Source organism: Sarcophilus harrisii, chromosome 3, assembly GCF_902635505.1.
Source record: "Sarcophilus harrisii chromosome 3, mSarHar1.11, whole genome shotgun sequence".
Lineage (NCBI taxonomy): Eukaryota > Metazoa > Chordata > Mammalia > Dasyuromorphia > Dasyuridae > Sarcophilus > Sarcophilus harrisii.
In genome coordinates, this window is record NC_045428.1 from 235,575,138 (window position 1) to 235,591,972 (window position 16,835).

The 16,835-nt window shown below is 31.8% G+C and overlaps 1 protein-coding gene across 1 annotated transcript in view; it reads left to right on the top strand.

The window, feature by feature from the left end:
• TMPRSS3 (transmembrane serine protease 3) overlaps nt 1–16,835 on the top strand; it is a 58,082-nt gene that overhangs the window by 13,719 nt on the left and 27,528 nt on the right. Inside the window, exons 3-6 of the mRNA XM_012544362.3 lie at nt 8,011–8,121; nt 8,981–9,097; nt 9,537–9,660; nt 15,066–15,191. Coding sequence (XP_012399816.3) covers nt 8,011–8,121; nt 8,981–9,097; nt 9,537–9,660; nt 15,066–15,191 — 478 coding nt within the window. The remainder of the gene's footprint in view (nt 1–8,010; nt 8,122–8,980; nt 9,098–9,536; nt 9,661–15,065; nt 15,192–16,835) is intronic.

Consider the following 16,835-nt stretch of genomic DNA (forward strand, 5'->3'; position numbering starts at 1 on the left):
TTAAATTATAGATTTCAGTGTACCCCCTGGCTAAATTATTTCTTCAATTTTTTTTCTTTTTGACAAGACTCTTGGGTTAAATGACTTGTCCATCATCACACAATTAGTTAATATTAAGTATACAAGACTGGATTTGAATTCAGGTAGTCCTGACTCCAAGGTCAGTACTCTATCCACTGTGCCATCCAGCTCCCCATGGCTAAATTATGTTTGATTGAAAACCTATATCTTTTGCCTTTGGAAATATTGCAGAGAGAGAGAGAGAGAGAGAGAGAGAGAGAGAGAGAAGAAAAAGAAAGAGAGAGAGAGAGAAGAAAAAGAGAGAAAGAGAGAGAGAGTGTGTTAGTTTTAAAAAATTAAAAGAACAAATAAATGACAGGAGCTAAGGACCTGAATAGAATTTTAGAAAGTTTAGCTATCTGGAGGTTGCTGATTGGAAAATATACAGTGTGTGTGTGTATGTGTGCAATATATATATATATATATATATGTATATGTATATATACCTATGTATATATGTATGTACATGCATGCATGTATATATGTGTGTATTTATATAAAATATATTTATGTAGAAATAGATACATTGTATATTTTTTATTTTTATTGTATATTTTAATTTTTTTTATCTAAACATACACACACACACACACACAAAATTCTTTTTTCCCTATAAGTATTTATTTCTCAATCACATGAGATTTTAAAACTGACCACAATTAAGACATTAAAAAACTCACAAAAATCTGTAAAATTCTATATATTAAATGTACTCTTCTCTCTACCTTCACCTATTTCCTTAACTATACTTTAACCTTACTTCCAAACCCCATAATAAACCTCTTTTATCAATCTATTAGTTTTTGGGCTTGTAAGTTCCTCTACAAGGGACTCTCACACCATTACTAGACCTCATTCAACTCTGTATCCTTGTGCCGAATCCAAAAGGGTTGCAGGGGAGCTCTATTTGACTCCTTGTACCCCGAATCTGCCACTGGACCTCAATTAAACCCTAATTTCATTTAGGTACCCCAAATCTAGACCTCATCATAAGGAGAGCTTTTACTAGAAATTTACTAGAAAATCTGAAGAACATAGAACATATTACTTCTTATAAATAGGCAGACAATTTATGAATAAGTGTAAAGAGGTGTAAAATGGGTAATTTTGATTACATTAAAGTAAAAAGTTTTTGTGCGAATAAAACAAGGGAAGAAGAAAACAGGAAAAAAATGTCACATAGTAACTTTATTATGTATTTAAAAGGAATAGCAAGCTGTATATAATAGATTTGTAGTTTTATGTGGAATCATCTTTTAAAATTCCACTGTAATGCAAATGCTTGTTATTTCAAAAATTAAAAATAAAATAAATAAAATTGTTAAAAATCTCCTTTCTACAAACCTCAGAATATTATTCCATTGACAAATACTATTTGGATAATGGTAATGAAACATATATATAGGGAGTGTTTGTGACCAAGATTACTACAAAGTCTAATATAACAGGTCCATGGTGACTTTTTGCTCTATATGAAAGCCTCATAAAGTTCTTCAAATGGTACAACATCTCTTTAGGTGATTTGCTTAGCTAATAGGGCTTCCCTTTACAACTCAGTTCTGATTTTGAACTGTCACTTTTATGGAGTTCCTATATCCCATCTCTGTTAGCAAGGATCACACTCCTGGAAGATTTATATGTCAATATGTCTGTACTCTCTCATTTATGCCTAAAACTTTTTCAAACTAACTTTCCAAGTGATATATCCTTGAGATGTTTCCTTCTTAGAAAGTAGCTCCACTGTTAGATACCATAATGAATGTGTATGTATATGTGTGTGAAAGGAACAATATACAAGAGATATTACCCCTCCTTCAACATTACTTTAGCCCTAAAAGGAGAAAAAGTCAGACTTGATTAGCCCCATGGGATGGGACAAGGCTTAAATTGTACCTTCCTAGAAATCATTTCTGGGATCTTTTAGCTATGTTGAATGGGGTTTCCTGATCATCTAAAGATATGAAATGATCTCATCCACATGGGGTCAGCACCCCTCCAACTTGGAGGATACCTTATAACACATGGATTGCCAAGCTCTCCCTTGCTGTATAAATGGAGATAGGAGTTGGAAGGGGAGGAGAGGCATGACCATGGAATTTGTGTTAAATGCTATATCTTTGATATGTTAAGGCTAAGTCAATTTCTTTCTCTTTTTTTTTTTTTTCTTGAGCCAATTGGGGTTAAATAACTTGCCTAGGATCACCCTGCTAGGAAATGTGACCAGATTTGAACTCAGGTTCTCCTGAATTCAGGGCTGGTGCTCTATTTACTGTGCCACCTAGTTGCCCTAAGTAAATCTTTTTTAACTAACTTTTTAATTAACTCTAAGTACCTCAGTTCATTCCAGCATTGAACCTGAAATAAGAGAGTGTGGGCATTAGGCTTACCCCTATTATTTGGTGTACTTTAAGGTTGGAATAAAATGGCCTCTGTGTCTTATATCATGGTTGATATAGGAGAAAAGCAAAACAAATCTGGACAGTGGAGTGATAAAATCACTGAATTCAGCAAGGTGAAATCTGGTGATAAAGTGCTTCTGATTATGCATGGGGAAACCTCCCTGTGGAAAAGGCAGCTGGTTCTTTTTCAGATGGAACAATTATTCCATGGACACTGTGTAGGCTGCTAGGTAGGGTAAAGAAAGTGCCAATTCCAATAGCTTGTCCTTGTTGTTGACTAGCAGAAACTGAACTGCTACGGTAAATATCAGACAGAAAGTTAACTAGCTTAGTCCATTCAACCACTAGAAAGCAAGCTGTTACTCAGAGAGCAAGCAATGTGCAATGAAGGCTGAGGGGCAGCTCATAGAACCGGTGACAGTGCAGTTGAAAGAATTCCTTTTAGAGTATTGTTCATTGACTAGTCACAGCCAAGAGTTCATATATCCTGCTTTAATCAGATCTATGAGACAAGAGATTGAGAGCAGAAGAGAGGAAGAAACTTGGAAATATCTTTTGGTGATAATAGCAATAATCTCATTTTATTACTGTTCCTAAGAGGAGAAAGATTCCTTCACTGGGAGAGTAGGGGGCAGGTGAACTTTCAGCACCAAGGAACTGAGCAGGTTGCACGAAAAGTTCAAACACAAATGAATCATTTATTGGAGCATTGGTTCCTGAGGAAATGATGAAATCATTGTTAAAACTCTCTTTATGATTGAGTTTTATAAGCTTGGCGAGTTCTTTGGAAGCAGACTTTAAGAGTCAGCTAAATCAATTAAAGTCTTCAGACTGAGGCCATCCTTTGTTTCCCTTTTGAGTTAACTGGGATAATAAAATACTTGCCTCTTGCTCAACACAGATGAATTTCTCTTTAAGCTGACTCCCTGACAGGGTACAGCAAGGAATAAGATTCAGTTCCTAATGGAAATTAATTTGATAGATTGATGCTATGAAATTGCCTCACATTCCAAATAGCCTGCCACAACAGCTTCTAGGATCAGTATACCTTGGAGGAAATTTTCCTCTGGAGGAACCTTCAGATGTGCCTTCTACAACAGGACTGACAATAAAGTAAATGATAACAACTTTCCCTCATAGTACCACATTAATTTGGACATAGACCTTTCCAGAAGCATTAATGCATACCCTTATAATGATATATATTTGACTAAATCAGAAAAGGTAATAGTGAATCAGGTCCAAGGTCATATGCTGGCCCTTATGAGGAACAAAAGATGGGAAATCAATTTTATGAAAAATGTTATTTTTGACTGGTTTACTAGATTAAGCCATCTACAATGAGTTTATATATAATTGGATTTAAATAATTACTAGTTTAGTAAAATTCCCCTAAGAAATGCAGGTTCTTCCAGTGGGCTTAGCTCCAAAATTTATGGAAGTCAAGTAAGAGTCTTGAGGGCTAGGACAAAGACAATCTTCATCTACATTGATTACTGGGCCTGAGCCTGCAGATCAAGTGACAGGCAGTCTGAAGAACATAGGATTAGACAATCAAAGACTCTGCTCTTTTAGATCAAGACTAAAAGGAGGAATTTTGATGACACCTCCCACCGTACAGAATTGTTTATAGGACATGTCAGCATCAGTCAGAGACATCACATCTTAAATGAAAAGGTGAGAATGCTATTTGCACAGGAGCATTAATAGGTATTTCTGATTGTTTTTGTGTATTTTGCCATATTTAACCAAAAGCTTAGGGAGAGCTTTTGAGTAGACTAAGTATGTAACTTATGCTGCGCTACCAGTTTTTTTTTTTAACTTTTAAAAGCAGTTTCATTATTTTGTGGGGGCAACACAGGAAATGTTATTTCCAGAATTCAATTCATCAGTATTTTATTTTTAAATTTTTATTTATTCATTTAAAGTTTAAATACAAAATAGAAAAAAACACCCATCACCATGTGCATAACAGAACATGAGAGAATTCAAAATATAAAGCAATAAATTTCCAATTCAAGAAAGCCTATATAATAAATAACACATGTGTTCATCTTTGCTTCCTTGTAGGTTTTCTTTTGTCTTCTGCTGTGCACTTTTTACTTTATTCTTTTTTTTCCTCCTTTCTTCCCTAATCTTCTAAGAAGGTTACAATTTAACATAGATACATATATATATATATATATATATATATATATATATATATATAAATGTACACATATACATATATATCTATAATCATACAATATATACACATATACATTCATATATATCTATATGAAAACCATACTGTGCTTGTTTGTCCTCTGTTTCTCTGAAGGTGGATAGCTCCATCCTTTCCACATTTTGTAACTCTATCAATTCATTATTTCCTACACTACAGCAATGTTCCAACCTTATCTTATCTAATTATTATAAATAATCTAAAATAATATTGATTAATATCACTGACATATTGTACAGTGTTTTTACTTTTCTCTTTTGATTAAATTAGTTTTAGTTTTAACTTTGTCTAAAATCATGATTACTAGCTCTGCTTTTTTTAAACCTAACAATTTTTATTTCTGATCATTATTATTATGTTTGTGTGTATTTCTTATTTCCTATCTCTTCTGACTTCTCTGACTTACTTCTCTCTACTACCTTGCTCTTCTATTACTCAACATATTCCCTCATCCAAGGATCCCTCTCTTATCTTCTTTCCCCCCTGCTTCTTTCCCTCTTGTTTCTACCTAAATTTAGAAGACTTTTATGGGCTTCCAAATATATTTATTGTTACCACTTTATCTCATTCCCATTAATCTGCATACCTTTCTATGGTCTCTTATACACTCACTCTTTATAAATTAAGAACATTTTTTCCCTTCTAATTGTAAAAGTTATTTTCTCTTTAATCCTGATCTGAAGTGAGTAGCATTTGTGTGTGTGTGTGTGTGTGTGTGTGTGTGTGTGTGTGTATCTTTATATGTTGTTTCTTTAATCTATTCCTAATGAGGGTGCCAAAACAACCAGCCCTCTTCCCCTTCTAATTCCTTTGCCTTTCCTACATAGTTTTACTTTTTTGAATCACATCATACATAGCTCTACTCCAATCTTTCTTTTGAACTACCCAATTATTAAGGACAATCTTAGACACATGGTTTAATTTCCACATATAAGACATAAAAACAATTTGTCTTATTGAGAATTTGTAAGTTGTTTTTGATGTTTAATCTTATATTTTTCTTGGATCCTGTATGCCAAATTTTCTATTAAGTTCATATCTTTTTGCAACAAAATCCTGAAAGTTTGAAAATTCATTGAATGTCTATTTTGTTGTTGTTGTTCAGGGTTATGCTTAATTTTTCTAGATATGATATTTTAGTTCACAATACTGTTCTTTTGTTCTTCAGTGTACAGGGTTGCAAGACTTGAGATCTTTTAATGTAGTCTGTGTTAGATCTTTTGTGATCCTAATTGTGGCTATATCATATTTGAATTTTTTTTTTTTTTTTGGCGGCTTACAATAATTTCTCCTTGATCTCGGGGTTTTTGAATTTGACTATGATGTTCCTGTAGGTTTACCTTGTAGGATCTCATCAGTGGATTTTTCCCATTTCGACTTTCCCCTCTTGTTCTAACAGTTTAGGACAATCTTCTTTAATTATTTCTTGTGTTTTTGTATCAAGATTCTTTTTTGATCATAGCTTGTTTTCTTTTTTTGATCTGTTCTTTTTGATCTGTTGATATCTGTTGTTTTTCTTATGGGATGTCTTACACTCTCTTCTATATTTTTTCATTCTTTATATTGTTCAGTTATTTCTTAGTCTCATATAACTTTGCTGGCTTATCTTTGCCCAATTCTATTTCTTATGGAGTCATTTTCTTCCTTAATATTCTGGATCTCCTTTTCTAGTTGGTAGACTTTCTTTTCATAATTTGGTTTTTATGAATTGTTCTTATTTTTAAAAAGTTTTTCCTTACTCTCTCTCATTTGATTTTTAAAGAGTTTTTTGAGTTTGTCTATGAATTCTTTTTGGGCAGATCATCGTTTAATGTTACTCTTTGAGGTATGAGGAGATTTTTTTTTTCTCCCTCCAATATCCTCCTCTGAAGAAGAACCTTGATCTCTATTCTCATAGTAATTTTCTATGGTTGGGTTTTTTTCTTATTTGCCTGCTTATTTTTTTTTTTTTTTTTTAAATCTTATAGCAGCTTGTTAGTGTAATCATCTCCAATCTTGAGGTGTAGGGGATGGTGCTTCTGGCTCCAGGTCCTCCTTCAATTCTCCCATCTGTCCTGGAATCAAAACCAAGAACCTGCTCTCCTGTAAGTGCCCAGTTATGAGTATCCCTGCCTCACTGCTTCTGTACTCATGATGTCCAGGAGTGAAAATTTCTATGCCTGGGACTGAAGCTATCTCCCTGCTCAGCTAACCACAGGGGTTACCACTTGCTATTTCAGTGGAACTAATTTGGAGGTGTTTACACTTCACAAAGGACAAAGCTCCATTCTGGTATATTTTTTCAGGTCTTCTCTAGTTGCTGTATGAGGCCCACTGTTCTGCCCCAGCTCATTTGTTTTTACCACTCTAAGTTTGCCTAAGGTGCTATTTTGTCTTTTTTTTGTGGGGGAGACCTGAAGAACTTGGAATTTACTGATCTATTCTGTCTTCTTCTATTCACCAGTATTTTAGAAAGCCACAGATATCTTAAAAGCTTCAGACATTTGGAGTCTCAGTGTACATCACTCTAGTCAGCAAAATTATTACCTTTAACCTCCTACTCCTCCCTTTGTCCTAGACATGCATAGATTGAATGACATTCAGGAGGACATTATTGTAATAATAATAATTTCATTATCCATTGTAATAATAATAGTTATAATAGTAGAAAGAGCACTAGTTTTGAAGTCAGGTGACATGGATAGCAACTTCTGGAGGATCTTGGGATTAAGGGCATAAATAGAGAGATTGGCTTTGTAAGAAGGGCTCCTTTCTTGTCTGAATGTAGAGGATAGAATGGCAAATAATATTCATGGGGTTTTGATACATGTAGTAGAGGAGAAGGAAGAGTTTATAGCTGGTGGTCTCTATTTTCCATGTCCATTTTCTCAGTAAAGTAAGAGGCAAGAGAGCAATATCCTCCTCCTATTCATTAGGGTATTTCCTCCCCCCTCACTTTTCCCCCTCCCCCGAGGTATTAAGGCCATCCTTGGGACTATATTGGCTTAGGAGGCTAAATATGAATTCAGGCTGTTGATATCACTACTAGGTTACTCTGATACCAAACAACTTAGAGGAACTCCAAGGACACTCTGATATTTGGTTGGTGGATTATGCTGGGTAACTCAATTTTGCTTAGTTGAATCAACTGTCTTCAATACTTATTATTGACAATGATAATTCACTTTTTAGTAATTCGTGAATATATTTTGGGTGTCATTGTAAATGACCAGAAGATTGGCTTAAATAGGGCTCAGCATAGAAGAGGAAGTGATTTAGAGGATGTTAGGAGGTAAATATTAAATTTCAATTATGACTATTATTTTCATTCTTCCCTTTGAATTATAGATGCTGATGCACTAGCTGCACAGATCCTTTCTTTACTTCCATTAAAGTTTTTCCCAATCATCGTCATTGGAATTATTGCACTGATTATAGCAGTGGCCATTGGTCTGGGCAGTGAGTACTATTTATTATTTAATTGTTTTTAAAACAATTATTAAAGCATTTAAAAGTTCACAAGCTTCCTTTTTAGATTAGTGTTTTGCTGCCACATACACTTAATTGTTGAAGCAAATGCCCTGTTGGTAAGGTCAATCTACTGTTTCTGAGGAAAAGTATGGGCAAAAAAGAGGGCTACGTCACTAAGGAAATTGAAACAGTGAGAAACATTCAAAGGGAGATACTGTAATCGAATATTTTCAGGTGTGTCAATATTGGCTGGAATACCCACACACACAAAGAACTCCATTCATTAATTTATCAAACATTTCTACTATTTGAAAAACAAATTAGAGGCAATTTTAGTGAAAATTCATTGTTTCAGAGGCTGTCATAAAAAAAAAAATTGTTCATCAACTGGGTTTACTGAAATAATGATCTAATATGTCAGGAGACCTTCTGGAATCACCATTCATTTGTTCTCTGATCAGAATAAGGAAGGAACAAAAAGAAAGAATAGGATAAATGGACACATGTAGGACTCCATCACTAAACTCCTTCCAGCCAGTGCTTTTAAGTTCTGGAATTTCCCCTTCTCAGATTAAGTTTTCAGATAGTTTCTACTTTGTGAGAGGAAGCTATATCTTTCTTGGCTTAAGAAATAGAAGCTGAAAGAAATCAGAAAAAAATAGAAAAGCAAAAAAAATTATAGTTTTTTACAGATTTTTATTATTAACTTAAACAAGTCTGGGCAAGAACTTTCCTGTTGTTTTTTAAACACAAAGCATATTGTATTTTGAACATAGAGGTTTGTTTTCTTTGGACTTAAATCTGTAATCTTGTTCCATTCTGTTTTTTTTAAATTCAATTTCTTTAGTACACTTCAATTGCTCTGGGAAATACAGGTGCAGATCATCTTTTCAGTGTATTGAACTGACAGAAAGGTGTGATGGTGTATATAACTGTAAAGATGGAGAGGATGAATACAGATGTGGTAATTTGATTTACTCTTCTTTATTACTGTTAGTGTTATGAATGAGAGAAAATCAATTCAATTACTCCTTTATCTTATCAGTAAAAAGTGTTTTTCTCAGCCCACAAAAAATTTAGTTGAGGAGGATATACATATCTACTTATTTGCATAAATACATATCTATTTATATGTATTATACATATGTGTATATAAGTAATATAGACAAATGCTATGGGAGTACAGATCACTATGGATTGTAGCAACAAGAAGGGGAGGGATTACTACAGGATTATGAATAACATCTGATTAGTAAAAATAAACAGATATAAACAATGAAATAATTGTGATTAACTTGATAAATGAAAAGTACTATTTGAATTATGATATTATATAATAAAATCTTTACTTTCATCCTAAAATTTTATGTCAGTTAACCATATTTTTCTTCATATGCTTCCAGTCCGTGTGAGTGGCCGTAACGCAGTGCTTCAGGTGTTTGTTGCTGCTGCATGGAGAACTATGTGTTCGGATGACTGGAAGGGTCAATATGGACTTATAGCCTGTGAACAATTAGGTTTCTCAAGGTAAATGGGAAAAAAATTCCAGCCTATGTGATGTTTGTTTTCAAGAGTTAAATGCAACAGACCAAAATTTTGAAATGCTATAATTCATAGAAACTGTTCTAATATGGAACTTAAATAAAACTATGAAGTAAACATTCCTTTCTTTACTTTAGCAGTTTCTCTGTCCTAATACCTGCTTTTGCTTCTTGGTTGATAGACTGTCATCTCTAGTCATCCTGATCTATATTTTCACACTGGACCTAAATGGCTATGAGGAGAAAGTGAAGCAGGTGACTTTGCACAGTCCTCTCTCACTTAAATCCACTTTTATGTTACAGCATCACCTCCATGATGTCATGGTCCTAAACAACAAACTTTGTGTTAGATTGCTAGCTTTTTCACAATGCTTTCTTTTCCTCATCAAACCTGTTCAGTGTCCCATTGAATTAAGGTCTTGCTGATCTGATTATCATAGGATAATAGATTTCTGGATGAAAGTGTAGTGGGTGGAACCACTCCAATCCCTAGGGCAAACTTAATTTACTCAATTTATTGGCTCAGCCAAAAATCTGGGAGACAAAAGATGAATTGACTGAGGGAACCAAGGTTTGACCTTCTAAGCACATGAATTTATTAAAGTAATACTTGATAATTATCCAAGAAACTGGACCAGACTCCCTCATTTTAGGCTTGGACTCTGAATACAATAGTATATAAACTTCCATACTTTAAATCAAACAATATAACATTAGGTAATCTGATTTTTAATTGGAGGAAATATTAAGGACTCTCCAAGTTTGGATACAGAGAGTGAACAAGATACCTGAATTCAGAAAAAAATGATTTGTCCCACTCTTCTTAGGTGTCTGTAAATAATCAAAGGAGCATGGAAACAATAATTGATTGACTAGAGTAGGGCCAGTTTTCATAAGAATTGTGGGTGTCTTGAGATGTACAATTGATTTTAGAATATATTAAATAAAATAAAAAACGCCAAAGAGAAGTGAGAAGATTCCTTGCATCAATCTTTAGAGCTAACTTGTTTTCTGGTCAGCCTGATCTAGGTCTTTACTCACAGATTTCACTTTCTGGATTCTTTAACTCTGAGTATTAAAAAGTTTTCCAGAAAAAAAAAAGTTCTCAAAAAAAAAAAGATTGTGCATCCTTGTGACAAATAAGTCATTGTTAATGACTTAATATGTCACATATCCAGTATAACATATCATGGAAAGACTTTCTAGATTCAAAAGGCATTTTAGCCACTTTGATTATTTGTTATTTCCATATGTCTCAGCCTGATATTGAATTTCTCTTGCAATACTTGCAATACTTCTCTTGTAATATAATACGTTGTATTTACATAGTAGTACAATTAGATGACCTATGCCACATTTTCTCATATTTTAGTATATAATTTAAGATTATTTACATTCTGTACTTCTCTTTGGCATTTTTTATTTTATTTAATATATTCCAAAATCAATATTTTGCCATTATTGTGATGAAATTATAAGTCCATAAACAACAGTTTCCCAGTATGGACAATCATGGATGCATTATAATCTATAATGTTGGAAAGAATATCCAAACCGATGAAATTTCAGATAAATTTTAGTATTCAAGCTAGTTTTAAATAATTATTATTTTATGCAACTAAAATTTTTCCTTATATCCATTCCTTTATTCCCAAAGAACAATTCCAGATAATAAAGATTATTTAACAATAAGCTTTTATTAATATCATTTGCAGTTCCATTGCCTAAATTTCATCCTGTTTTTTCCCTTACTTCCATCTTATAGAGAACCATCTCAAAAAACAAAAAAAAAAATTTAAAAAGGAAAAAAAAAGAGTAAGAAGAAGGGAAAAAAATCAGTATTTCAAAAAATATGAAAATGTATGTGATGTTCTACAACCATTGAACCTTCCCCATCTGCAAAAGAGTTGATAAAGAAATGTCTTTTCATATCTAACTTTGGGACACTGCTTATTCCATATAATTTTGCAGTATTCTTTTATAAAAAAATTATTACATTGTATTGGTTGTTCTTTTCATTGATAGGTTGTTATTATTGTGCATATCATTTTCTTGTCTCTGACAACTTCACTCTATATCAATCCATCCAAATCTTTCCATGTTTCTTTGTATTTATTATATTCCCTCTTATAACACAGAAATAATCCATTGCATTCATGCAACATAATTTATTTAACCATTATTCAAAGTACAAAAGTGTTGCCATAAATACTTTGCTGTATATTTTCTTTATCAATGATGTCCTTGAGATATATACCCAGGAGAAAAACTTTGGATTCAAAGACTAGGAATAGTTTACATATCTATCTATCAAAATTATATAATTCTAAATTGCTTTCTAAAATGGTTGTGTTTATCTTCTCAGAATCCCTTCAATATCTTTTGTCATCTTTTCCAGTGTTCTATGTGTGAGATGAAAGTTTAGGTTGTTTTTATTTGAATTTCTCTAATTATTAGTGAATTGAGTCATTTATAAATAGTGTACAATTCTTTTGAGGATTGTTTACTCATATTATTTGTTTACTTATCTATTGGGAAATAGCTTTTGGTGATAGGTCAATCCATCTACTTCTTTCTTATTTTTTTATGATATGATCTTTAATATTCAGGTTAAATATCCATTTTTAGTTATTATAGAGTATGGCATTAAAAAGTTGGATAGAATGACTTCGAATTTTTCCAATAATGTGGTATCAAACAGAGAACTCCACATTAGGTAATTTATGTTTTCAGTTTTGTCCAATATTAAACTGAGTTTTGTTATTTCTGAATCCCTTGTTTAGTCTGTTCTATTGATCTACTTCTTTGTTTTTTTAAATTAACACCAAATTACTTTTTACAACTACTATTTTACATGTAATTTAATGTCTGGAAGTGCTTTTGCTTCTTTATTATTGCCATTTGTCATTTTCCCCTTGAGATATTAGGGTTTTTTGTTCATCCAAATGAATTTTATTATTTTATTGAATTGTATAAAGAACAAATTTAATCATTTAATTGGTATAGCATCAAAATTGAAAATAACCTTAATAGTATTGTCATTTTTATTATATTGGCACAGATCATCCATAAACACTGGATATTCTTACTACAATTTATGTCATTCTTAATTTCATTAAGGAACACTTTGTAAGTACTTTATTAGACTGTCTCACAAATATTTCATGTATTTTGTACTTATTTGGATTGAGATTTCCCCTTTCAATTATCATCTCTTTGGTTTTATTGTCATATGGAAAATTTGATTTTTTGGGTTTTTTATTTTTAATTTGTAATTTTGTTGAAGCTATTACTTATCTTAATTATCTCTTTGCTGATTCCCTTGTATTTTCTAAGCAAATATGACATCACGAGCTTGTGGGTTTTGTTTTTATTTCTTCTTTGCCTATATTTATACCTTTATTTTTTCTTTTATTGCTATTGGTATAATTTTTATAATGATATCAAATAATAATAGGGAGACTATGTATAATCGCTTTACTGTTGTGTATATTGGAGAAATTTATAATATATCCTTATTGAATATGATTCTTGCTTTTAGTTTTAGAAAGACAATATTTATTTATGTAAAATTTTGAAGGACTTTTTCATATAAACGAGTATTTTACTTAGTTAAAAGTTTTGTAAAAATGCTTTTAAAAATCTATTGAGAAAATCATGTGGTTTGGGATTTTTAAAAAATATGATTTAATTGTTGATGAACCACCCTTGCATCTCTGGTGTAAATTTAATTTGGTTATAATAATGGTTAACCATTGTAAATTAAAGGTTTGCAAATTGCTTTACATGTGTTAGCTCATATCAATCCTGGGATGCAGTTGTTATGATTTCCATTTTAGAACTGAAGAAACTAAGGCATTTAGAGATTAAGTGGCTTGTTTAGGATTACACAGTTAAGCATTAGAGGCTGGATTCAAACTTAAATCAAGTCTTCCTGATTCTGTGTCCTGAATTCTATTAAAAATTTTTTTTTAATTTATAAATTGCATTATTTTCTTTTGATTTCTTGTAAATTATCCCTTTTAATTTTTGCTAATATCTTTTTTTTGTTTCTTCTTTTAAAATCTGTTAGCTAATAATTTATTTAATTGCTTTTTAAACCAGCTCTCATTTTTGCTAATTAAAATTTTAAAAAAAATGTTTTTTCTTTCATTTTTCAGAATTTCTAATTTTGTGTTTCATTTGCTTTTCAATGTTTGTTGTATGGTCAATTTTGTGATTTGTACTTTCTTTTATTAATTAAAATATTTGAGGACATATATTTTTCCTGAACTTTGCCTTGCAACCCAGTTTTTGTTTTGTTTTGTTTTTGTTTGTTGTTGTCATTTCTTCAATTTGTTCTTTGACTTGTTTAGAATTAAATTACTTTTTTCAATCACCATTTAATTGTAATGATTTTTGTACATGCAGCTAGGGTTTTGTATTTTGTTTTCTTAAGTTGCCATGTCTGACTGTGAAATATTTGTTAGTTCCAATTTCTACTCAGTAATTGCCAGAAATCTGTGATATCCAACTTCTATTTTCTAAACTGTCCTAATTTTTTTGTTATGTTTGTCTGTGTCTAAAAGAGATTGATCAAAAACTGTATATAGTATGTAATAAGTAGGGATATGAATAGGCACTGCATCTATGATTTCATTGGAATAGGGAACTTCCAGGTGAGGAAACTTTTTACTAGTACAAGGTGGCAATTTTTTTCAATTTAACAAGCAAGGTACATGAATTTGTTTATATATATTTGATAATTGTATTAATATAAGATTTCCTTTGTAATCCTTTTTTATTTTATACATTTAAATTATTATCATCAGAAGAAGTTACAGACTTTACTAGACTACCAAGAGAGTTCATGACAAAAAATTTTCAGAACTTGAGGCTTAGAGATTTGACCACACTTCTGAAGGGCTAAGTGATAGTATGCATCAGAGGGAAGACATTAATCTAAGTTTTCCTAGTTCCAAGAACAGTTCTACTTCTTAATATATTAACCAATTCTCCTTCTAATATATTAATCCATTCTCCTTCTTATATATTAACCAATGATACTATTTAATTATTCCTGATGTTTATAAACATAATATATTTTCTCCACTTACCTTTTTATAGAACATCTATTTTTTTTAAACCATTATATTGTCTGAGACGCTTATTTCTACCTTCAGTTTTTTAAATTTTATTTTGCTTTGAAGCCTAAGCAATTCTACTTGAGCCCTTATTTGAATCCTGAGCATTCATTTATAAGGAATATTTTAATCCAAAATCAATACTTTCTTTCATTTATAAAGGCTTAACATATAAAAGATGAAAAAACAGTGGAAGTTAAATTCATCTGAATGATAGAAATAAATGTAACAATAATGATGATGGTTTATATTTTTCATTTGTTTACAGTTATATAAGTTCACGCAGCATGTGGGTAGATGTAGTTGAGGAGGAGTTGCAAGAGGAATTTGTTTCTATAAATCACCTTATACCAGAAAATAAAGTGACCTCTTTACACCATGCAGTATATGTAAGGTAAGTTCATAATTTCATTGATGTATATAGTTCTTCCACTAACACATATTGAAATTCCTCCATATCTTAACAAATAGCCTTTATGACTTCCTGAATCTCCTCTTCACCCATAGCATCCCAAACATTTCATTTGAAACCTTTCTTTTGTGAAGTGTCATTCTAATGACATATTTTTCCAGCTTAATTGGACTTGCCAGATCTTATGGTAGCCTTCAAGGACTCAGGATAATGAGAAGGAGTTGGACATTAGCATAATTAGGAAATAAATTACAAAATTGTTTAAAAAGCAAAGAAATTTTTATTCCAACTTTGAGAATATTGAATATATTCACAAAACCATAGGTCACTTGATTTAATTAATTGCCTGTAGAATGTTGTAACTGATCACATATTGCCAGAAGACACAGGAGTTCAGATCAGGGGCTATCTATGAGGTTGAAGCTTAAACCACATTATTAAAGCTAGCTCTGTGCATTCCTGATCAATTTCCTGAAATTACTGTTTCATAACCTATAATAATAAATACTAGTGATCCTCATTGCTTTTCTTTCAAACTTTCAAAGAAGTTGAATAAAAAGTTCAGAAAAATATTTCATCTTTGTCTAAATAATTTGTATTAGTCTTATTAGATTATTATAAACCTATCCTCATTTTTAGGTTTTTGAAATTATGGATGAGAATACTCTCAAAGGGCAAGAATGGGGTCATCATGAACTATGGTTAGACTAGGCTTGTTATATTTCTTTTTCTTTGTAATCTTATTGAATGATTGAAATTATAAATATTAAAAAACCTTTGAAGAAAGGAAAAGCAGACTAAATAATTCAATCCTAAAGATATGATAAATGGTAAAGCAACTTGTAAAAGCAACAGATAATTTAATTCTAGAAACAAAAATTGGTGATTATGTTGAGATGGTAGGTTAAGGTATATAATATTCTCCAGAAAAAAAATCAGTCAACGGCATCTGTTAATTGCGTACAACGTGCCAGGCATTATACTAGGTTTCAGTTTACTTTTTTACCTTGTCAACTAATAAGAATTCATTGGAAGGATGAATGAAAAGCTGGAATTAAATTTTCTGGGAGAATATCACAAATCTCTGCTGTGCAGATAATTCCACTGTGATGGCAGAAAGTGAAGAGTAATTAAGAAGTCTCTTGATGATGGCAAAAGAACAGAGTGTAAAAGCTGACTTGAAGCTTAAAATAGAAAACAAAATCTAAGATCTTGGTAATTGGTCCCATCACTTCCTGGAAAATACTGAAAAGAAATGGAAACAGTTTAAAATTTTATATTCTTGGATTCAATGATCATTCCAGTTACTGCAGCACGAAATAAAAGATATTTGCTCCTCAGAAGAAAGTTATAGCAAATCTGGACAACATAGTAAAAAGCAGAGATATAACCTTGTTGACAAAGATCTATATAATCAAAGCTATGTGTTTCTCAGTTGTAATACATGGCTCCGAAAGTTGGATGATAAGAAAAGCTGAGCACCTCAGAACTGATGCTTTCAAGCTGTGTCTTCCCACTGAACTTCAATGATTCTGGAAGAGAGAATGAGGCTGATGACTTTGTGCAACTCTGCCTCACTGAAATCCAATTCATGCAACAGTCAAATCATTACCCTTTGATATTATT